Raw genomic sequence first — 23,491 nt, 5'->3', positions numbered from 1 at the left:
AATGTGGACAAGTCTCTGCATTGACTGTAAACATCGTGTATTTGCGTGTGTGTTGAGGGTAATTAAAAACAGAGTCAATCTAAAGTCCTGGACAAAAACAGCACAGAGGTGGGAGGAGGGGCTTGGGGATGATTTTGTGGTCTTTGTGGGAAATATGCTTTCTTTTTATTTGTCTCACTGAGGCTTGCAGACTCTAAGAGTAGGTGTTCTATCCTGTTTCTGTACCCTCATGTGTATAAAGCAGCACCCAACACAAAGAAGTGTGTCCCTATGTGTAAACAGAGGGTATTCTTCTGTACTTTTTTTTTTAACTTTACATAATTGTATTAGTTTTGCCAAATATCAAAATGAATCCGCCACAGGTATACATGTGATCCCCATCCTGAACCCTCCTCCCTCCCCATGCCATCAGAGGAAGGTAAACTTCCAAACTCATTCTGTACCTTTTAAATGAGAAAAATGTCACCTCACTTAATCACTCTTGAAAACTAACTATGGTGTACATTTCCCCATTAACTTGGTAATTGAATGTAACTTGTGTCTATGTCCTTTCTGAAATTGGGGTCCCAATATTTTAAATTTTATTTTTAAAGCTGTTTATAAACATCTTCACCTTCTTCTTGTCTTCTCTATGTCTCTCAATTACCTTTTTAGTGATTTTGCACAATTAAAAATTTTTATGTAATCTTTCATGTTTTTAAATTCTTCTATCATTAAGTTTAGAAAGCACTGCTTTTATTGCTTCTTCAGTTCAGTTCAGTTCAGTCGCTCAGTCATGGCCGACTCTTTGTGACCCCATGAACCGCAGCACGCCAGGCCTCCCTGTCCATTACCAACTCCCAGAGTCCACCCTAACCCATGTCCATCAAGTCGGTGATGCCATCCAACCATCTCATCCTCTGTCATCTCTTCTCCTCCCGCCCTCAATCTTTCCCAGCATCAGGGTCTTTTCAAATGAGTCAACTCTTCGCATGAGGTGGCCAAAGTACTGGAGTTTCAGCTTTAGCATCAGTCCTTCCAAAGAAATCCCAGGACTGATCTCCTTCAGAATGGACTGGTTGGATCTCCTTGCAGTCCAAGGGACTCTCAAGAGTCTTCTCCAACACCACAGTTCAAAAGCATCAATTCTTCGGTGCTCAGCTTTCTTCACAGTCCAACTCTCACATCCATACATGACCACTGGAAAAACCATAGCCTTGACTAAACAGACCTTTGTTGGCAAAGTAATGTCTCTGCTTTTGAATATGCTATCTAGGTTGGTTGTAAGTATTGCTTCTTACATGTCTTGTAACTTCAACATGCCTTTCAACATGGAGCACTGTTAAGTTCCCTATTAACAAGCAGAATATATTTAGGACACGTGTGGTCACGGGCTGGTGTTGATATGGCTTGGGAGATAAGAGGTTGGTCTGAATTTAAACGGACTTCAGTTTGAATCCAGGAGTATCCAGTGCCTGAACCACATTTATTAGTAGAATTATTAAATATAAATATCAGAAGCCTTTAAAGGTAATAAATCTTGGGAGTTTTGCTTTTTAAATTCAACATACAAGTTTTCAGCCTACTTAAAATGCAGAATTAGGAAAGAGGTTTTCAACACAAGATGAAGTATTCAACTTTTCACTATTTCCAAATGTTACCTTAAAACAGCCTTTATAATTTTGTCCATGAGCATTAGTAGTAAAGAGACAGGTTTTAAAAACCAGAATTTGTACCATACACAAAAGCTGGACTCAGTGATGCACAGAGAGTGATATACACATTTAGCCTTCAAAACTCTGGAGATGCAATTCGGATGAATGGCCCGCCATTACTACTACTGCTCATGTGAGCACTGTCAATCTTGCTGAAATGCTGTCAATGCTTTGCAGGACATTTGTGTTGGGAGCTAAGAGCTGTGCTGTCCACTGGCTACATGTGACTACAAATTAAAAAAAAAAAAAAACTTTTTGCTGCGCTGGACCTTAGCTGCAGCACGTGGGATCCAGTTCCTTGACCAGGGATCACCCCCAGGCCCACTGCATTCTGAGTGTCATAGCTACTGGACCACTGGGGAGATTCTGTGACTAGTTACATTTTTAAATTTAAGACATTTACAGTGCAGTTCCTCGAGGGACACTCGCCTCAAGTGCTCAAGGACTACGAGTAGCAGGCAGCCCCCACACCGGACGGAGCAGACACAGAACAGTCCTATCTGTTCCGCTGGACAGAGCTGCCCTGTCTTCCACAATTCTCAGGTGTCTCCTGGGCTGCTTCTTCTCCTCCACCATGTCTCACCAAGCCCTCGCTTCCAACTGTATTATTTCAAGTATATTCTTGCTCTCCCTGCACTCCTCACTGCTGAAAACAGGGGCAGTGTATTTACAAAAAAACAGGGACGATGTATTTACTCAACACTTACTACTTAAGCACCCCCTTGTCATTTGTCAAAGTCGCTCGGTCGTGTCCTGCTGTGACCGCATGGACTGGAGCCACCAGGTTCCTCCGTCCAGGCAAGAATACTGGAGTGGGGAGCTGTTCCCTTCTCCAAGAGATCTTCCCAACCCAGTCTCCCGCATTGCAGGTGGATTCTTTTTAACATCTGAGCCACAGGGAAGCCCATCAAGCACTCCCTCAGCGTCGTGCAAAAGGAGTGAGGCACACAGAACTGCAAGACTGCAGCAGATAGAAGTGCCTTCAGCCTGCTGTCACCAAACATGCCACCCGTCAGTCCCAGACTGTCCTCCTGCGATGCTGAGACAGGAGAGCCACATGCAGATATATCACTGTTAAGGGCCTGCACTCTGTTTAGGCCCATTTTTTTCACCCAGGGGTAGTTTCATCCAACAACTTGAGGGCAGTAGCCCGATGTTTCTTCGATATTTCTCATAGTGTTTAGATATTTAATAACAATTGATTTTATATACTGAATTGTACCAGCACTGGGACTGACCTTTGGCCCAGAACTTTCCCCAGGAGATCCTGAACTAAGTACCAGGAAATTCTTGGTGTTCTTACAAGTGCAATAGGCAAACTTACAGAGGAGTGTATTTTTAAAATGCATGCTTGAATTTTTAATGAAGTCTCATGTTGCTTTAAAATGCTTCCTGGAAAAATATAATAAAGTATGACAAATGTGTTAAATGCAGGTGATGAACATACAGGTGTGATCAATGCACTAGCCTTTTAGCTCTTCTGGGCTTAGAGTTAAAAAAAAGCTGAAAGAATGTCACACAACCGACATACCCTGTTTCAATGGTCCAGGTATTTCTTTAGTTCACCTTTTTATTGCTAAATGGTATTCTACTCCGTGGCTAGATTAGATCTTGCTGATTGACCCACCTGCTGGTGGACATTCACTGTTTCCTGTTTGGGGCTATTATGAATAACGCTGTAATTATTCATACTCAAGTCTGTGTGTGGGCTTCAATGTATGGGTTTGAGAGATAAGCATAAAATAGTCATTTTTATTTTATAAGCATAAAATAGTCATTTTATGCAGCTTGTGCTTAGGCCTCACTCAGTAATGCTGTTTTTCAAGACTCAAGTTTAATAAATTTTTATAAAAGCAAAATGACTAGAACTTTCCAGAAAAGCTTTTCAGGTTCATTTAGCTTTCCGGTGAGGTGAGGCTTTGACATGACAGCTTTATTTCAATGTGTCTGAATTCTGCTTTTGCAAACAGTATAAGTCTAACGATGTTTCACAGATGATCCAAGAGCTTGTGAGGTTTGCTGCTCACTGGACAGCAAGCAGCTGTCCAGGACTGGAGAGAACCAGTGCAGAAGGCACAGACCAGCCTGTGCATCTGTAACACAGCACAAGGCTGCTTTTACCCATCATCCCAATGTGAGTTAGTTTTTACATCTGCTTCGAGGTGCCTTACTGCCTGCCATTCATTAGTGCCTAACTATATGCTAGGAGCTTTACACAGTGTAAAATTCTCTGGTGGCTCACCCGAGTATTAGGTGGGAACACCGTGGCGACGGTGGTAGGGCCCTGCTCCTGCCCCACAGTGCACGTGCCTGGATTCCAGCTGGTATCTTGGTCTGTTTTCTGTTCCATTGCTTGGTGCCAACCATGTAACCGCCTCTTTTACAAACCAAGTCTACAGGCTTCAAAAAGTAGTCAGTTTGCATTGTCTTCAGTCTGATACTGGTGCCAGTGGGTAGGCTACCAAATCCTTGCACCAACTTCTATGAAGCAAGCTAATGACAGCTAACATGTACTGGGGTATAGTGTATGTCAGATACCAACAGGCTCTAAATTATTAATAATTTTCTCATTCAACTTTCAGTATCTATTATTATCCACATTTTACAATTGAGAATGCTGATGAGTCTCAAAGAAGTTGCCAATGATGAACAGTACTTCCTCAAATATTCCTTTAATTGAGGTATAACTGACATTTCCTTCAAATAATGGTGACTTAAAAACCATGTCATTTCAGAAATTGAAAATAATTTATAAAAATAAGAAAATTTGATTTTTGCCTTGGAAGCTGACATAAAATGGCCTTGACTTTCTAAAGCCAACTTTGTTCTTTCCCCATCCTTGTTTTTGGATCATGAATTCAGGTGGCGTCAACAAGTACTTCAAAGAAAAATCCCCGAACTGTGAAGAAAACAGGTGTATTTCCCCTCTGAAAATTGAGAGCCACAATATTTAGCTATTAAAGTATTTTCCGTGCAACTAGTCTCAGATCGAGTGATATCACTCTAGTGGCTCAGCAAGTGGCAGGCTCCCTCCTTGCAAATCCCCACAGAACGCCTGCTGCTGAGCAGGCGGCCAGACGTCTGGACCTGACGCCCCACGTGAGGAGACTGCAAAGTGCTCCCTGCTTCACATCCGGCCTGGTAGGGAAAAGTCTGAATTTGGGAGTGACGAAGTAAGTGCTTTAAGAACACATACTCCACATATACGTTCCACAAGAATCCAAGAAAAAGGTATGGTGCTTGTCCATCACAAGGCTGTGTGCTCCACAACACCCAGTGGTTACCCTCAGGATGACAGAGGAGCTGCTTTTCTCAGAAACCCCTTTCCTGTCTCCTGGGCTAAGCACAATGATGCCAAGGCTCTACGTCTTCTCTTTAAGAATTTCAAACAGTGATATAGGTCTGCTTTAATTCTTCCTTTTGCATTTAGGTAAGACTGTTTCCCATACTAGTTTTACATGTTCTAGAAGAGCTTAAAAAACTACGAACACATTGATATTAAAACATGAAGTGTTAGGAATCAAAATGACACAAGGGCCAAAGACCATGATATGAGGCAGTCGGTAGTGCGGCTTGTATGCACATCACCCCACCTCGTCCTTCCCAGAGGCAAGCTCAGGCAGCCACGAGCAGCTACTGCAAGACCTCTCCAGGGTTGTTCAGGTCACCACTGGCCAACAGTCAAGCTTGAAATAGCAACCTAAACCAAGACGAAGCACTGGGTTGTTCTATCCAAAGGAAGGCCAAGTGTCTTCTGCAGCAGAATTTCTGTGTGAGTCAGCCCTAGACTGAGCCAGCGGCGCTGTGCTGGGGATGTGACATGGGTCCCCAGCAGCAGTGATATCTGGAGATTAATACTGAAAGCTACGCTTGGTCTGGATGTCATCAAGAATCTGCTGTAGCTCCTCATCTTCAAACCGCCCCTCCAGGCTACAAGAAGAAAACCAAGAGTGAGTGTAACAGCAGCTGGCAGTGCTCCCACCCTCTTCTCTCGTAGGTGCAGATCTTGGAGCACTGCTGGCTCACCTCTGCGCTCACCGCTGAACACTGACACCTTTACGTTTCAACTCAATTTCCTTCCTTTCCTTTGAAACATTATCAAGTATTTCAAATACATAAAAGGTATAGAAGAATTATCCCTAGTTGACTCAGTAATAAATATTGACAGACACAAATCAATGGTTCTCTGTGGGCTCCCCTACTCCAAAACCTTCTCTTCCTTCCCTAGGACAATCATCCTAAATTTGGCATTCATTACCCCTACATATATTTTTATACTTACTACTGTATACATGAATGTACCTATAAGCAATACATAGCACTGTTTTTAAACTATAAGAAATAGCAGTTATGTATCCTTCTGCAATTTTTTCACTCAACGTTCATTCTGGCATATAGTGACATTATCTCACATTGTTCTAGTTCACTTATTTTTTTCACTGCTGTATAATAAACATTGCACGACTGCACAGATTTATTTATCCAGTCTTGCAGACTGAAGACTGTTGGCAAGTTTCCACTATCACTAATAATGCAGCAATATACACTGGAATACATGTCTCCTTTTAAACTATGTTTGACCTGCTTTTAGGACACATACCCAGGAATGAATTTTGGGGTCATGGGGTGTATTTAACTTTACTAGATGTAGCCAAATTATTCTCCAAATTGACTGTATAAATCTGTACTCCTATCATCAGTGGACCAGAGTTTCAGCTGTTTCACATTTTTGCCCACAACTGGTACACTGTAAAAACATTGGTCTTACTACAAAAGCACTCATTCTCCTGGGCTGGCCACAAAGTTTGTTTTTTTCCTTAAGATGGCTCTATTAGCGCTTACTTGTCTTTAATTTCATTCAAAACAATTTTGTTAGACTACATTGTGACAGCTGTCATATCAGCATGCATTAAAAAAAAAGTTATCAGAATTGGTCAATTTTTGTGTAGCCATTTCAATATGGAAGACAGAAGAAAAAAAGCAACACTTTTGGCCTATTATGCTTTATTTCAAGAAAGGTAAAAACACACCTGAAGTGCAAAAAAAGATTTGTGCAGTGTATGGAGAAGGTGCTGTGACTGACTGAATATGTCAAAAGTGGTTTGTGAACTTTTGCGCTGGAGATTTCTTGCTGGACGATATCCCACAGTCAGACAGAACAGCTGAAGTTGATAGCAATGAAATCAACACAATAATTGAGAAAAAATCAATGCTATACCACGCAGGAGATAGATAGCCAACACACTCAAAATATCTGAATCAAGCACTGAAAATCATTTGCACCAGCCTGGTTATGTTGATTGCTTTGATGTCTGGGTTCTACATAAGTTATGCAAAAAAAAAACAAACCAAATCCTTCTTGACCGTATTTCCTGTGCAATTCTATACATGAATATAACAAAAACATTTCGTTTTAAAAACAAAGTTTGAAAGGTGATGAAAGTGAATACTGTACAATAATGCAGAATGGAAGAGATCCTGGGCAAGCATAATGAATCACCACCAACATGCCAAAGGCCAATCTTCATCCAAAGAAGGTGGTGATGTGTACATGGTGGCATCAGAAGAAAGTCCTCTATTATGAGCTCTTTCTGGAAAAGATCCCAATTAGATCAACTGAAAGCAGGACTTGACAAAAAGTGTCAGGAATTAGTCCACAGAAAATGCATAATATTCTATCAGGATACCGCAAGACCAAATGTTTCTTTGACAACCAGGAAAAAACTGTTATAGCTTGGCTGGGAAGTTTTGATTCATCCACCATATTCATGGGAGCCTCTTGATGAAGATGAAAGAGAAGAGTGAAAAAGCTGGCTTAAAACTCAACATTCAAAAAACCAAAGATCATGGCATCTGGTCCCATTACTTCATGGCAAATAGATGGGGAAACAATGGAAACAGTGAGAGACTTTATTTTCTTGGGCTTCAATATTACTACAGATGGTGACTGCAGCCATGAAATTAAAAGACACTTGCTCCTTGGAAGAAAACCCATAACCAACTAGAGAGTATTAAAAAGCAGAGACATTATTTTGTTGACAAAGGTCCACACAGTCAAAGCTATGTTTTTTCCAGTAGTAATGTATGAATGTGAGAGTTGGACCGTAAGGAAGACTGAGCGCCGAAGAACTGATGCTTTTGAACTGTGGTGTTGGAGAAGACTCTTGAGTTCCTTGGACTGCAGGAGATCAAACCAGTCAATCCTAAAGAAAATCAATCCTGAATAATCATTGGAAGGACTGATGCTGAAGTTCCAATACTTTGGCCACCTGATGCGAACAGCTGACTCATTAGAAGAGACCCTGATGCTGGGAAAGATTGAAGATAGGAGGAGAAAGGGACAACAGAAGATGAGATGTGGTTGGATGGTATCACCGACTTAATGGACATGAGTTAAGCAAGCTCCAGGAGATGGTGAAGGACAAGGAAGCCTGGCTTGCTGCGTCCTTCCATGGGGTTGCAAAAAGTCCAACACGACTAAGTGACTGAAAACAAATTCACCAGGCACTGAACTTTCAGATTTCCATTTATTTCGGTCTGTACAAAATTCTATTAATGGAAAAAATTTCAATTTGTTCCTCTTCAATAGAAGAAGGTAAAAGGAACCTGGAACAGTTCTTTGATCAAAAAGATAAAAAGTCTGGGAAGATGGAATTATGAAGTTGCTTGAAAAATGGCAGAAGGTAGTGGAACAAAATGGTGAATACGTTTTTCAATAAAGTTCTTGATGAAAATGAAAAATGTGTTTTATTTTTACTTTTAAAACCAAAGGAATTTTTTGGCCAACGATATCACACAGCTTTTAAACACAGTAATTCTACTTGTAGGAATTTATTCAACATACACAGAACTTTTCACCACCAGTACTAACCTTGGGATCAGAGCCTTGGACTCCTCAGCAGTCTCTGGACAAAGGTTGGCTAAACAGGCCAACTCAAACTTATGAAGCTTCTTCTGGAGCAGCAAGCTGATCATAGGGGAGAAATATCAAAACAAGCCAAATGATGAATAAGAAAAAGCGGATGAAATGTAGCTAGCAAGGAAGAGAAGAATGTAAAGCATCTGCAATCTTTCCATTAAGATTAGGTTTGCTGCAAAATCCCACTTTCAAATCATGTTCCTGTTTCTCTTCCTGGAGAGCAGGAAGCTATGAATCAGGCAAAGACAATAAAAGTAACCTGAGCACACCTAAGCAGAGGATTCTTGTGATAAAAACTTACGAAAAAAATGCTCTCTACCTGGAGGAGCATACCATCTTTCCCCCAAGAATTTATTTTGTTGCTTTCTGCTCTTCCTACCATTGTTCTTTGCTTCCTTTGTTATTAATTTTATGTCTTAACACACGACGTTAGAGTTCCCTGATCTATTAGGCATTTTGACTTGGAGGAAATTCTTTTTTAAAAAAAGTTTTTCTTTATTTTTGGCCACGCTGAATGGATTGCAGAATCTTAGTTCCTTGACCAGGGATCAAACCCAGGCCCTTTGCAGTGAAAGTGCAGAGTCCTAACCACTGGGCCACCAGGGAATGCCTCAAATTCTCTTTTACATGTATCTAAGAAATGAATACAGGCATATCTTACTTTGTATAAATCTGTGTATAAGCTGCATCTTATTTTAAACGTACTTCTAGTTCAAACTGTAAAAAAGCACATAATTAATACAAATCATATCCTGGATTCTCATACATCTACTATATTTTTAAAAAGATAATATCATTTTAGTAGAATATTTTATCAAGACATCAACTATACATTAAAATTTCTAAACGTTAAAAAATATTTATCTTATCTATTTATTCTTCCTGCACTGCGTGTTCGTTGCTGCACGCGTGCTTTCTCTAGTTGGAGTGAGTGAGGGCTGCTCTCTGCTTGTGTGCCCGGCTTCTCACTGCGTCGGCTCCTCTCGGTGGAGCATGGGCTGCAGAGCGCACTCAGTAGCTGTACCGCTTGCAATCAGCTGTCCCTCAGGCATGTGGACTCCTCCCCAACCAGGGGTCAAACCAGTGTCCCCTGCACTGACAGGCAGATTCTTAATCACTGGACCACCAGGGAGATCAAACTGCTTAAAACAGAGGTTGTCCATGGTAAATTAGGTTTCAGAAAGGACCTGTTTTAAAAAATCTTATTTTTGGCTGTGCTGTGCGGCATGCAGCTTCTTAGTTCCCTGACGAGGAATCTAACCTGCATCCTCAGCAGTGAAAAAACAGAGTTTTAACCACTGGACTGACTGTGAAACCCTTGATTATCTCATCAGACAAAAATACTTACTGTCCTTATCACTTGATTACAAGTCTACTAGTTATTATACAAAACTGAGAACATAAAGACAGAAAAATGTCACCCATATTACTACCTAAACAAAACCAACATTACCATCTTAGTAAACCATTCCAAACATCTTTCTATGTTTTAGAAATAAACTCACTCATTCTATTGTGTAACTTTTGGTCACCTAATAAAGTTATTTTCATTTTGTAAAGAAAAACTTACACAGGTTCATAATGTAGTAAATATATGTATATGAAGGAGTTTGTTTGTAAAATGAACACATGCTCATTTATAACAAACACCCCCTCAAAAAAACCCACCCAATATGGGAAAATGACCTGAAATTCTACCCAGAAATAACTAGTGCTAACATATTCATGGAGATCCTCTTCCCCTTCTCTACATAATTAAAAAAAAAAAAAGAAATCATAACAAATGTTATTCTGTAACCGGCCTTTTTTCACTCAACAATACAGTCACTGTTTTCCACATTTTACACACGTACCTTTTCCTTTGACTTGGCATTCAACAGGTTGTGTCTTATTAAATTATATAGCAAACGTCCTGCTCTTGAACACTTTCATTGCTTCCAATTATTCATCATTTTGAATAATGCATTCTGAACATCACTGTAAATGCATACTTCTTTATGTATCTGATTACTGTGTGTTTTAAAGATAAATTTCTGGAAGCAGAATTACTCAGTCAAAAATATGACTGTCCGGAAGGCTTCTGAGAGACAGTGCCCTAAAAGAGCTTTACCATTATACACTCCCACCAGCAGTAAAAGATGGCGCCTGTTTCTCTTACTTCTGACACTAGGTTTCCCATTCTTTGTTTGTTTGTTTGGCTTAAAACAACTTATTACTTCAATTCAGGAGGCCAGAAGTCTGAAATTAAGATGTTGTCAGGGTCGTGCTCTTCCTGAAGCCTCTAGGAGAGAAGCTGTTTCCTGCAATTTCTTAGCTTCCGGTGCCACTGACAATCCTTGGTGCTCCTTGGCTTGTAACATGACAACCATTCTCGGCCTGCATTGTCATACGGTATTTTCCCTGTCATACTCTTCTTATAAGGGTAACAGTCATACTGAATTAGAATCCACTTTAACTGAGTATGATCTCATCTTGACTTTCTGCAAAGATTCTATCTCCATAAAAAGACACATTCACAGGTACTGGGGATTTAGTGCTTCAGCCTCTTTTGAGGGGACACATTTCAACCTATAACATGGTCCAAAGGGGAGAGGTTTGGTCTCAGATGGTTCCAAAAGAAATAGTCACTGGGGAGGCTTCAAAACATTAGTCAAAGAGCCAGGCCTATTGAGGAATGGGTAAAGAATGAAGAGGGCTTCCTAGGTGGCTCAAGCGGTAAAGAATCTGCCTGCCAGTGCAGGAGACGTGGATGGTTTCCCATTCTTTTAAAATCTGCTTAGCCATTTTAGAATTTCTTTGACTTCCTTGAAGATGAGCATTACTTCATATGAACTAGACAGTCTTTTGAAATTGTGATATAAATCTAGTCATTAAAGACTAAGTTCATTTTTATAAACTGGGTGTCATCTCTTACTTTTTAGAGCTCTTAACATTAAGGATTATCAATCCTTTCCCAGTTTACTCATACTTACATTTTAAGTATGGCAGTTTATTGATATAAGGAAGTTTAAAGATATTTATTGCAAATTCATTTACTTATTCAACTAAAAACTAGTTAGTGCCTTTAATGAAATTGACAGTGATGAATACGATCAAGTCCTTGCTCTTGCAAAGCTTACAGCCAACTAGAGTTTATCAACCTTCCCCACATATAAAGTCCTACTAACCACAGCCAAAATTGTACATTCACTCATGTTATCACATAGTGCTTTTATGCATCATAGTTTACATTTACGTTCTTAATTTCTAAAGAAACCAGTTTGGAATAAGGTATACAGAGTTAAAACTCTGTTTTAAAATATTTCCCTCATGGCACAGAGGGAACCAGCACAGAGGGAGGTTCCTCAGGCCTGGGGGCAGCTGAGGTGGGACCCCTGAGAGGTGTTCAGTTAGAGGAGAGGGTCCTGAAGGAGCCAGCTCCCAGAGGGACAGACCGGCCTTGGAGTCAGGCCTCTGGGGACTCCTGACTCTGGCACTTTCAGCCAAGTGGCCGTGGTGTCCTAACCCTAAAAAAAATAAAAATAAAAAAAAATAAAATATTTCCCCACTAACTCAGCATGCCACCTTTGTCATATACTGGAATCATATAAAATATAATAAATTTGGATTTGAATCTGTTCCTTAATTTCCTATTCTGTCCCAATGATCTATCCTCACACCAAAGTGTCACTATTTTAATTACTGTCATTTTTTAATGTATTTTAACGTCCTATAGGGCAAATTCCCTTTTTTTTTTTTAAATTTTTTCCTGACAATTCTTACAAATTTAAGATCTTTTGCGGGCTATTTATTTATTATTATTTATTTTTCACTGCTGAGGATGTATTTTTCTCGGCACCATTTTAGATAGACTGTGCTACTCACTGGTAGGATTCAAATAATCAGTGTCTTGCCTCAGCCACTATGATCTATTACCATCTCATCTTAGTTGAATTATATGGCAAATTAAGCTTTATCATGAGCATATTTGACAGAGAGAGAGAGAGTTTGTGTATGTGTGTGTGTCTGTGTGTAGGCTTCTCAGGTGATTAAAGAATCTTCGGCTGCCAATGTTGGGAAGATTCTCTGGAGTAGGAAATGGCAACCCACTCCAGTATTCTCACCTGGCAAATTCTAGGGATAGAGGAGCCTCAAGGGCAAATATACATCAATTCCCTTGAGGATTTAGAATGGCACTAAATGTATACATTAATTTGAAGATAAATGACATCTTTATAGTATTAAGACCTTTTATTTGTGAATGTTTAAGTCCATCTTCATTTACTCATTTTTTGGGTCAAACAATTAGCAGTTTTGTATGGAACATTTTCCCCATGAATACACTCAGACTTTTCACAACAGTCTATACTTCACATCGTTTTATCACTTCATCTTCTGTGCATTTAACTTTTTTTTTTTTTTTTGGCTGCATTGAGCAGCTTATGGGATCTTAGTTCCCCAACCAAGACTGAACTGAGCTGCTGCAGTGGAAGGACTGAGTCCTAACCAATGGATCACCAGGGAACTCCCTCTGCACATTTAACTTATGTGACCATTCTTCAATTTCATTTTCTATCATAATTTTTAATGACAATACAGGAGTCGATCAAATGGATTTACCACAACTTATTTAATTACTACTGAACATTTAGGTTGTTTTTCACCTTTGACTACTATAATTCTCTGAAGAGTCTGCATATATATATCTTTTTGTTCATCTGCTTTTCCTTAGGACAGTTACTTCTCAAACATTTTCACAGGAGTGGAGCAAACAAGCACCCTGAGGCAGCCTGGGGGCAAGACTTTCTGCAACTGCCAAGGACTGAAGTCTCATGATTTAATTCAAGAACTCATAGACATTTTTTGTTTTATTTCACAGTATACTGGTATCTGCTTGCTTTAATGTAGAAATGTATTAAATCATGTACTATCAAATAAAACTGATACTTCAAGAAAAAGATGCTACCCAGTTTATAAAAATGGACTTATCCAGTGGCTCGATTTGTATCAAACTTCAAGTGACTATCTAATTCATACAAATAAAGTTCATCCCCAAGGAAATCAAAGAAACGTTAAAATAGCTCTTGTTTTCTCTGGGGCCTCCTGTATGCTCTGGCACCTCACTGTTCCCAGAGCATATCCAACTTAATTTGAGAAGTAATGCCTTAGGGAGAATAAAGGCTAAAAACCAGTCACCGTTTGAATGGCAAAGATCCAAAAGAATAATCCAAGTTTATGCTTGTTTGTTTATTTATTGGCCATGCCATTAAGCATGTGGGATCTTGGTTCCCTGACCAGGGATGGAACCTGGGTCCCCTGCATCAAAAGGCGAATTCTTTTTTTTTTTTTCTTTTCATTTATTTTTATTTTTTAACTTTACAATATTGTATTGGTTTTGCCATATATCAACATGATCCAAAAGGCAAATTCTTAACCATTGGACCTCCAGGGTAGTCCCTCTTGCTACATTAATGAATATAATTATATATTAATTATATAATTAATATATTTATTGTGTATCATATACAGATATATTAATAATATATAATAATAAATTATACATAATATATAAAATTATATATTATATAACATTATATATAATTATATAATAATATATTCCACCAGGATAATTCCCTGGTGGTTCAGTGGTTAATACTCCACACTTTATACTTCCACTGTAGGGAGCGTGGGTTTGATCCCAGCTTGGGGAACTAGATTTCACACGCAAAAGGGCAACTAAAGAGATCTGCCACAACTACTGAGCCCTATACTCTGGGGCCTGCCAAGTCACAATGAGAGAGAAGCCTGCACACTGCAGTGAAGAGCTGATGTGCAGACCCAAAGACCTGACACAGACAAATAAATAAATAGATAGGTATTCCAAAAAAACACAGCAATATCTCTAGGACTTATCAGGTGAATGATAAATAAATAAGTCCACTCTATTTAAAACATAACAGGGCTGTGTGCCTGTGACGTGTATGTATATGAATTCATGGAACAAGCTCTGGAGGGCTAGCAACAAACTTTTGACAGTAGTCACTCTGCAGGGAGGTAAGTGGGATTTGGGGTACAAAAGAAGTAGGCAAGGAGGATTTTGGCCTAACAAGCTACTTTAAATTTTGTCAAAGACATAATTTTACTTGCATGAATCATACGGATGATGCCATGAGGTAGTGGGGGGTGGGGTGGGTGAGTGAGCATGGTGGTGGTGACAGTATTCTGCATGCAGGTATCCAATAGTCTGCGTTAGTAAGAACTTTCTTTCCACTCACCTACGGACACTGGCAATGGTCTCTCTGTTTTTGAAACGACTGAAACGGGCAGTGTAATTTAAAGTTTTCATGAAGACCTCGGAAAGTTCCTGCTCATCCTCTGCGCTCTCATTCTGCTGCTTTCGATGCTCAAGAAGCATATGAACTTCGGAATTCAGAAGCGTCTCAGCTGTTTCAAACTCTATTTGCGAGAAGCATAAATGTCAACTGAAAATATTTCTCCCCAAGTCAGCTTCTAAATGTTCATTTGCCTTAGTGACTATCAGCAAATTTCTGACCCTGCAGAAATCCAGAGGCTTCACATCCTACAACTGCACAGTGTTCAAACAAACAAAACACCTTAAATAAAAAGAACCGAGACAAAACCCAGGTACCAAAAACTGGTTTATCATGAAATTCAGAAAACCACCTACCTCTCAGTTATCACATCTTAAAAAAACAAACAAACATATGTGTCCATTATGCCTACAACGTCCGTGACGCTGTCCTCAGAAATATTTCACCCTGAGTCTGTGAAATACAATACTGAAAGCAAACTCTATATACATTAATAAACAGAATTATGGTACAACCATTAAGTGGGCTTCCCTGGTGGCTTAGTGGTAAGGAATCCACCTGCCAATGCAGGAGACCTGGGCCTGATCCCTTGGTGGGGAAGATGCCCTGGAGAAGGAAATGGCAACCCACTCCTGTATTCTTGCCTGGGAAATTCCATGGACAGAGGAGCCTGGCGGGCTACAGTCCAAGGGGTCGCAAAAGAATTGACACAACAACTCTGCGACTGAACACCATCACCACCCATCAAGTACTATCTAGTCCTTTAAAAGAATAGAACAGTTCTACACAATTTATGATTTCTATAGCATAATCCTATTTTTGCAAAGAATAAAGGGTATATGTATAAGTATATATTTATAAATAAGCGTGGTTTGGAAGGATAAACACTAAACTATTTATAGTTGTTTGGGTGAAAAGGTGTGAACTTTAATGTTTTACTCTGCATATATTATGGCAATTTTTTTAAAAAGGAGGGTACTGTTAAAGTTTCCCCCACTTTGTTGTTACTGTTCACTAACTTCGTGTTTTTCAGTACCTGTAAGATATATTTTGAAGTCTTAAGCTACTTATTTTGGGTTTTTAAATTACACATTAAGTCCATCACACAGCACAGAAGTTCCCTGATAGCAAACCGTGCTTTACTCCCTGCCATCTGACAAAGAGTCTCTTCTCTCATTACTAAACTCTGGCCAGGCTCCTGCGCGCCCCTTTCTCGACTAGGACTCAAGGTTGTTCCACAAAGACTTGAAGAAAACACTAACACGATTTCTAACAGCTCAAGGCTGCATCCCTGGGATGACTCTTGCTCCTTGACAATGGCTGCTTATGAAAACTGAAGGCTGTCAAAATAATTCGTTTGTTCCCGACAACATCTGAAGATATGGCCCTTGTCGCACAGCCCAGAGCGAAGGGTGTGGGAGGGAAGGAGCCTAATCCCATAACTTATCAGTTAACAAATCCAAAAGAGCTTCAAACGGACCAACCCCCGCTTCTCGTAATTTTTCATTTCCCTATGAGCCCCTGCTCACCCCTCTCCCTATTCCTTCATTCTCCCTTTAAAATGCCCAGTCACCTTTGTACAAATCCAAGTCTAGATGATTCCACGCTTCACGCTTTTCCCTACTGCGATAGTACATTAATGATTAAAACCTGCCATTACCCCTTTCATGTTGGCTTTATTTTTGACACAACCTTCTAGCACTTAAAACAACTTAAACACGAACAAGAGGCCACCCGGGGCGATGTGGAGTTGGGCGCCGACGGCTCCAGGGCTGCCGGTGTGGCCTCCAGCCGGCCAGTTCCCGCGGTACCGTGCCCAGACGACCCGCACCCTCCTCCTCCGCGCCCTTCGCCACGCCTGCCCAGGCCGCACCTTTGGGAAAGATGAGTTGTGACGCGTCCTCCTCTACATCTCCAGAGCGCGGATCGCTACCGCCCGCCGCCATCCTCTCGCCGAGAACCAGTACTCACGATGTCGGAAACGGAAGCTCTTTCCGGCCGCCGCCACGGAAGGGGCGTGTTCTTGGAGACGGGGCGGGGCCCCACTGGAGATGGGCGGGCCGCGATGGGTAGGCGAGACAACCGCGAGGTGGGCGGGGCCAAGGGACCTAGCGGCCTCGGGCGCGTGCGGAGAGGGGCCAGAGCGGTGGGGTCTTGCAGGTCTCTGGAAGTGCCTTGGCAGGGTGGCGTATCCTGCGGCCGCGGCAGGAGGAAACCGTCACTTTCTTCAACAGTAGGTCCTTCGCCGCGAGTCGTGGGGACTGCTCACTTGGCATTTCTGAGCTTCAGCTATCTTACCTGTGAAGTGTGGATGAGGATACCGGTTTCCAGGGCGCAGGGGAAGGATTAGATGGGATGCAGGAACGCGCTGACCGACCCAAGGATCTCTGGTTGATGGGAAGCTGGGTAGGTGACTCTGAAAACATTCAGTGTAATTCCTCCAATGCCTCAAAGCGTTTAAAATGTTTGATTTGTAGTGGATTTTTTCCAATACTTCTGAACATGTGGATAGTGAAATTGAGAAGCCTGTTGGAACATTTGGATGATAGAGTAAGTAAGCAAATGAAAAATGATTTTGTTTCCAACTTGAGAGAAAACAGATGGTTGTACAATGAAGGAAATAACCATAGTGCACTGCTTGGCTCAGAAATGAACCATCTATAAGTATATAAACTGTTCACAAAAAATGAAGATATTACCAGACAAGGGTATGCATCTGTATTCCTTTGATTTATAATTCCTTTAAATTATAACTTATAAAAGTTAATTTGCCTTGTATATGTGTTTCCAAAAGAAATGTATCAGGTGAATTAGTGGTAGGTTATATAGTGCTGACAGGGCTTATTACTGCTTCAAAGTGCTTTCCTACACAGTTCATTAGAGCTGTAGACCAATGCCCAGAGAAGTCTGGGAACATGCCCCAGCTGGGTATAGGATACAGTCTTGAGCTCAGTGTAGGCCCCGTTCTCCCATCTATCCATCCAACAGGCTTTTGCAGAGCACCTACCTACTACTTAACTGGACCTTAACATTTGCTGGCCCCAGTACTAGCCAGATAACCTAACACACAGCAGGAAGTCAACAGAAGAGAGAAGAAAGGAGAACAACAAATAATCCACACTGATGTTTCACAGGCTGTTCTGTCCACATTTTCATTCAGGAAACCATTATAAACACGTAAGTGCAAGGCACTGAATTTAAAAAGATGAATCAGTCCTACAGCCGTACCAAAGAAGAGCTCACGTAAGAGTAGCTCATGCAAGATCTGGACTTAGTTTCCATCATAAAAGAGAGTGACAGAAGATACAGAGAAAGAGATCATTAAGTTCCTCAAGAGCTACTATGGTTCTTTGTACTGTATTGGCTCAGAGTCAAGTTCTTCAACCAGCCCAGTGAGTGCCTTTCAAAGGCAGATATTCAAGCCAAGGTCACAGACCCTAGATTTATCTGGAAGCAGATTTAGAGCAGACTTGGAGCACCTCCTCCATCCTGATAAGAACTCTGATTTCTGACCACATGGCTTAGTTAACATTTCTCAAACAACAGAATGGTTAAAATGGCGAATTTTATGTTATATGTGAGTCCATGGGGTCAGAGAGTCAGATGTAACTAACACTTCTATATTACTACCACAAAAAAACAACAACAAAGACATGGATTTCCATGCCGTTTAACTACAGGTGGTATTACAAACATGAAATACTACTCTAGAACCGTAATTTCTCTTGCAGGAACAAAATCCCTCTCACACACTCTGGAGTTACCACCCCAGTCGGTTTAGATCAGTTGTAATCTATTTCCAAAATCATCTAACCCTGATAATGTACACCTGTGGCCAAGAATCAGGGATGAGGATCTGGGTATCTTAAAAAAAATTACACCCATGCAAATAATTTCAGCCGAAGACTAACAATATCAGTATATGAATGTAAAGTGTGAAGTTATTCCTTGCTATTTTCGCCAAACACACCTTATCCTTTCTGGGCCATCCAAAACTAAGAAATATTTTCCTTTAGGTCAGACCACACAATGTCCCAGGGTCACTGTTGGGTTAGTTAACCTCATGAATTATCTTAAATTTGAGCATTTCCCCACGACCCCCTTTCAGGTTGTAGCTTTCTGGGCAAGGTCAGTCTCACTGGAAAATCTAAGAACTATGAATCTTAGTTCAGAAAATTTGGCTCTTAAAAAACCAGTGGTACTGCTAGCAACCACAAAAAAAATATAAAAATGAAAGGTAATTGAGGTTCAACACCATACAAAAATATGCAGGTTGAATAAATATGATCAGGTTGGCTATCTCTAAATAATGACTATTCAAAAATTACTACTATCTACTATTCAAAAAAAAAAAAAAAAAGACAAGACAAAGAACAATTTTTACCCATTATGATTTATTCTCTACAATACTTTGTTAAAGAGTTCAATGATTTGCACTCAGAAGTTATATAGCCAAGAGGCAACCAAGTGTAATACAAAGAATTGGTCTAAAGTCTTTGCACTGAAGGCCATACAAAGTCTCTTGCTTCAGGGAAATAAGAATGAAAATAAACAAAAAGAACAAATAGCTCCCTAGGTTCCAGGATCTCAATAGAAAATAACATCAACAGTTAGTGAAATTGTAGGTGTTAACATACCATGGAAAACAGAGCTTGTGCAAATATTAACACCCAGGACTTCTGTATAGATGATTTTTATTATAAACAATAAAATATATGTAATGTCTGAACTACAAACCTTTCGTGTTGAAATGGTCTCTAACATGAGTTGCTTTAATATTATGAAGCGAAAAAGTTTAAGAATCTCACAGTGGAAACAATCCAACACTGATAAACTCTAGTGATCAAAGACATTCTCTTTTAATGAAGAACAAGGACAATTCGAAATTACAGAATGTCCTAGCTGTGGGTATTATGAGACAAGCCAACTTTCCAGACCGAAAGGCACTCACAGCTAGGGATGAAACGAACTCCGAACCAAACCAGCCACAGTGGGCTGGTCCCTTAAAAACAGTGGTTACTGTTCAGCTTGAGCAGTCCAAGGACAAAGGAAACACTGAGCAGAAAACATTCCCTTCTCTTTAAACCTACCACTCACACTACATATACTGGCCACCCTCATCACTGCTTTGGTCAAGCAACATGGAAGGCAGGTCAGTTCCAGTTCGGAGTTGTCATTTCCCTACGCAAAGCTGCCATATGGATGATCCAGACTTAGTATTTTTCCTGAGAGCCACCTGCCACACATCTTCATAAGGTGACCATGACCATTTATTTCCAGACCACTTCCTGACTAGGCTCCATTCAGGACAGACACTGAGTGCCATTCCTCACAGGGCCAAACAGTTTTCCTTGGTCGACTCCTGAGTCCTCTTACTAAAGTCAGAGGAACCCGAGCATCTCCATGGCTGGACTCGGATGGGAGCATAAGGGAATGTGCGGGGAGTAAGGCTTCTTCACTCCAAAAACCACTGAGCCCACTTCACTGTGGTTCTGGGCTTAAGCCCGATTCTTGTGCACTGATTTTTTTCCCCCCATTTCCTGGGGTTTTAAATTTTCTGTTTTTTTCTTAAATGGCAGGTTTCCTACCCCACCCTCAATAAAATTAAAAAAAAAAAATACTATACACTGGGAAAGACAAATAGGGCAACATTTCTACAAGAAAAAATAGGCTTGAAAGAGCATGGCACTGTAAATGCTTGCATGACCAGTCTCACTGAGCGTGCTCAGGGGTGAAAGTTTAGCACCATTTTTTTTGCTTTTTTTAAACTTTAGAAATTAAACACAACTTTTAACATAGAAGACTTGAACAGTAATGAGTGTAGCCCTATGTATCAATACTGTTGTACAAATTGGAGGTGGGTGGTTTAGTCCAGAGCTGACCACCCTGACATCAATCCATGGCACCTATAAGTAACTGTCGTCACATTTGTTTGTAACAAGACATTTATTATTCTCAGCAGCAGGAAATCATGAAACAACTCCTTCATCTTCAGAAGCCTGTTTTCATTAACACTGCGAGGGAAAGGTGGCAGGATGTGGGAGTGTGCCCAGCAGCGAGCTGGTGCTGGAGCCTGGCCCACACACCTGGACATCAGCCCACGATTCCCTTGGACATTCCACATCCTTAACAGCAGCAGAGGATGGTGCCAAGCACACTGCTCTCCCTAACCCCTCTCTTCAAGAAACAGGACTGCTATGCCTAGAAAAGCATGTGTCATTCCTCAGACTGTCCCTGCTCCCCCCGCCCCCCGCTCCTGGCAGAAGAAAACTCAAAAGATCTTTTGCTTGAATATTTGCCCATTTCGGAAAGCCACACCACTACCACATAAACATTAAAAATAAATTAAATCAAAACATTGTGTTCACTGGGTTGACACCCAATCCACTTTAGAGTTCTCTAAGCATATTGTTGGAAACCAGTGTATCACCTGGAGGGTCTTTTCTTCCAACTGGCCACCTCTCCCTGTGAATCACTTCAGCAGTGCCTCTGTGACAACGTTGTCAAAGCATCTTCCAAATTCCCAACTTCTATGAACTTTGCCACCATATGAGTGAAGAATAGGCAAGAGGAAGGAGAAACCTGCTGACAGCTATTTGGAATCAGCAAAAATGGGAAAGGGAAATATGCCACATGAAAGTATGAATGACCTAAAACAAAACAAGCTATTTGGAACTCTGCCACAGTGGGGTGATGTTTTCCCAGCGTGTTAGGCAAGATAAAGATTCACCTTGTTTAATTACACAGCTTTGTCTAAAGTCCCCATAAAGGACTGAAACATTAACAGTTTTCCCACTTCTACAGGCAAACTAGAAAAAGGAACTCCTCTGCTTAAAGGTCTCTCAGGATGTTTGCCTGAAAAGAAAAACAGCTTGGAGACCCTGGATTCTCTCCTATGACGACGTATCCTTCTAAAACCCAACCCAAGTGCTTGTTGGAACGTCTCTGAGAACCTAGATCCAGCTATAGGCACTGCTACCAGTAGAGGAGTGAGGTAGCCAGGTGGTAAGGAAGAGGTCTCTCCCTTGACACTGCGTGCAGTGATGCCATCAGGACCTCCCGCAGGCATCCCAGTCCATCCTCAGCAGGCCAAACCACAGAGCTTGGTTCAGTCCCAGAAGACTCGATGCAGGAAGAGTGCCAGAAAATCCAACTGAGAGTGGGATGAGAATTAGAACCTTCGAGGCTAATTGAGCAATGAGATCTGCAACGCCATCCAAAGGGCTTCTGATCTTGAGGTGGGTCTCTGTCCAGGAGCCACGGAGGACTCATGGTGCCCACGTTTGACCCTAACATGGCGTCCGCTTATGAAGCATGGAGGTTGTGATCAACTCTCGGTACGCAATAAACTGCAAGTTTAAAAAAAGGAATTTAAAACAACCTAAAAATGTTTCTTGTTGGTCTCCGTTGCCCAGACTGCCAGGGGAATACACCTACTTGATCTGGGGAGGCTGCAGGTGTGTGTGGGGTAAGCCTTCATGGACCATCAATTCCAGCTTCCACTGTGTGTCCGACACACAGGCAGCACATCAGCAGCGGCACCTGCATGCCCAAGTCTTCTGAGCCCACACGGAATTCTCACTAGGCATGGAGGAGCCCCAGTCCAACGGAACCCCGTATTGAGGAAAGGCTGAGATAAGGCTTGGGCCCTCAAGTTCTGTTTCATTCAGTATAAGCCCCCCCTCCCACCTCAGTCAGCTGGAGGCAGACTTGGCAACGGAAGCTAGCATCATAAAATGGTGCAGTAATAGAAGTAACTGGACCAGGAAGAGGAGGCATCTGCTCCAATGATGTCATAGCCATTGGTGGCCACGGGGGGGTGTGACTGGTCATGCAGCCGTGTGTCAGGAGTAATGATTGTAGAGGGGCGGGGCATGAAGAGTGCCATTCTGGAAACAATGCTGTCGAGAAGCTATATACTCTGCATAACTGATTGTCACCTTCTCACTTCGGTACCTGTGTAAGGAAACAGGAAAGGGTGTTAGGAACCCCCAATACTTCATTTTAAAATCACGCAGCAGAGTAAACCAAAAGCTTATTCCACATTTTCAAAGAATAAAATGGAAGACCAAGAGCAATCTTACTTACAGAAAATGAAAGACAGCACAAGAAAACAGTGTTGTTATTACAAATGAACAAGATGAAAAAGCACAGTCACAGTCCACCCCTGAGAATGTTTTCTGCACATCCCACCTTTAAACACTTCATATGCTTATCATTAGGCTGCTCTTAAGCAATCTGCTACTAGGGTCTGGATGAAGAATTTCAAGGTCAAATTATATGGGTGGCAGACGGGAAGATGGCTGCACCAATGCCCAGTGTAAAATGCATTATCTATTTCAGGTTAAAATGTGATAAATTTGACAGAAATGCAACTTCAACTTGCAGAAAAGCAACAAACAAGTTATTTATAACTAAAAGGGGCACAGATACCTAATTCTGGGTCAAATTCTGATGAAGCAGGTTAAAAGATCCTGGGTCTCACTTCCCAGATGAATGTGCCATATCATATATCACAGGGTCATCAGAACAGAATTCATAGCACTTTGGCCTTGCTCTAAAAAGAG

The 23,491-nt window shown here is 41.1% G+C and overlaps 2 protein-coding genes across 4 annotated transcripts in view; both read right to left on the bottom strand.

The window, feature by feature from the left end:
- Window positions 1-5,186: 5,186 nt before the first annotated feature.
- Window positions 5,187-16,928, bottom strand: POLR2D (RNA polymerase II subunit D). The gene is made up of 4 exons (XM_019968951.2): window positions 16,798-16,928; window positions 14,868-15,048; window positions 8,566-8,661; window positions 5,187-5,624 (listed from the first exon to the last, which is right to left on the bottom strand). Exons 1-4 carry the CDS (start codon window positions 16,868-16,870, stop codon window positions 5,546-5,548), a joined length of 429 nt encoding a protein of 142 aa, XP_019824510.1. The 5' UTR covers window positions 16,871-16,928; the 3' UTR covers window positions 5,187-5,545.
- The window catches only part of AMMECR1L (AMMECR1 like), a 34,118-nt gene continuing 15,813 nt past the window's right edge, over window positions 5,187-23,491 (bottom strand). For all 3 annotated transcript variants that reach the window (XM_019968938.2, XM_070801653.1, XM_019968927.2), the window contains 3 exons: window positions 16,798-22,880; window positions 8,566-8,661; window positions 5,187-5,624 (listed from right to left, as the gene is read on the bottom strand). Coding sequence is in view for 2 of the 3 variants with exons in the window: in XM_070801653.1 (XP_070657754.1) it covers window positions 22,769-22,880 (112 nt within the window). In the remaining variant the exon portion in view is untranslated. The remainder of the gene's footprint in view (window positions 5,625-8,565; window positions 8,662-16,797; window positions 22,881-23,491) is intronic.

The sequence above is a fragment of the Bos indicus genome, chromosome 2 (genome assembly GCF_029378745.1).
Source record: "Bos indicus isolate NIAB-ARS_2022 breed Sahiwal x Tharparkar chromosome 2, NIAB-ARS_B.indTharparkar_mat_pri_1.0, whole genome shotgun sequence".
Classification (NCBI taxonomy): Eukaryota; Metazoa; Chordata; class Mammalia; order Artiodactyla; family Bovidae; genus Bos; species Bos indicus.
The sequence above is the reverse complement of the archived record's forward strand: the minus strand, read 5'-3'. Positions and strand labels throughout refer to the sequence as shown.

What these genes read in the sequence shown, in the direction of transcription:
- POLR2D (XM_019968951.2), bottom strand. Translation starts at nt 16,870, where the DNA reads ATGGCGGCGGGCGGTAGCGATCCGCGCTCTGGAGATGTAGAGGAGGAC. An exon ending in ACAACTCATCTTTCCCAAAG is followed by an intron (nt 15,049 to 16,797) that starts GTGCGGCCTGGG and finishes TCTCGCAAATAG; the next exon opens with AGTTTGAAACAGCTGAGACG. An exon ending in TCCAAGGCTCTGATCCCAAG is followed by an intron (nt 5,625 to 8,565) that starts GTTAGTACTGGT and finishes TTCTTCTTGTAG; the next exon opens with CCTGGAGGGGCGGTTTGAAG.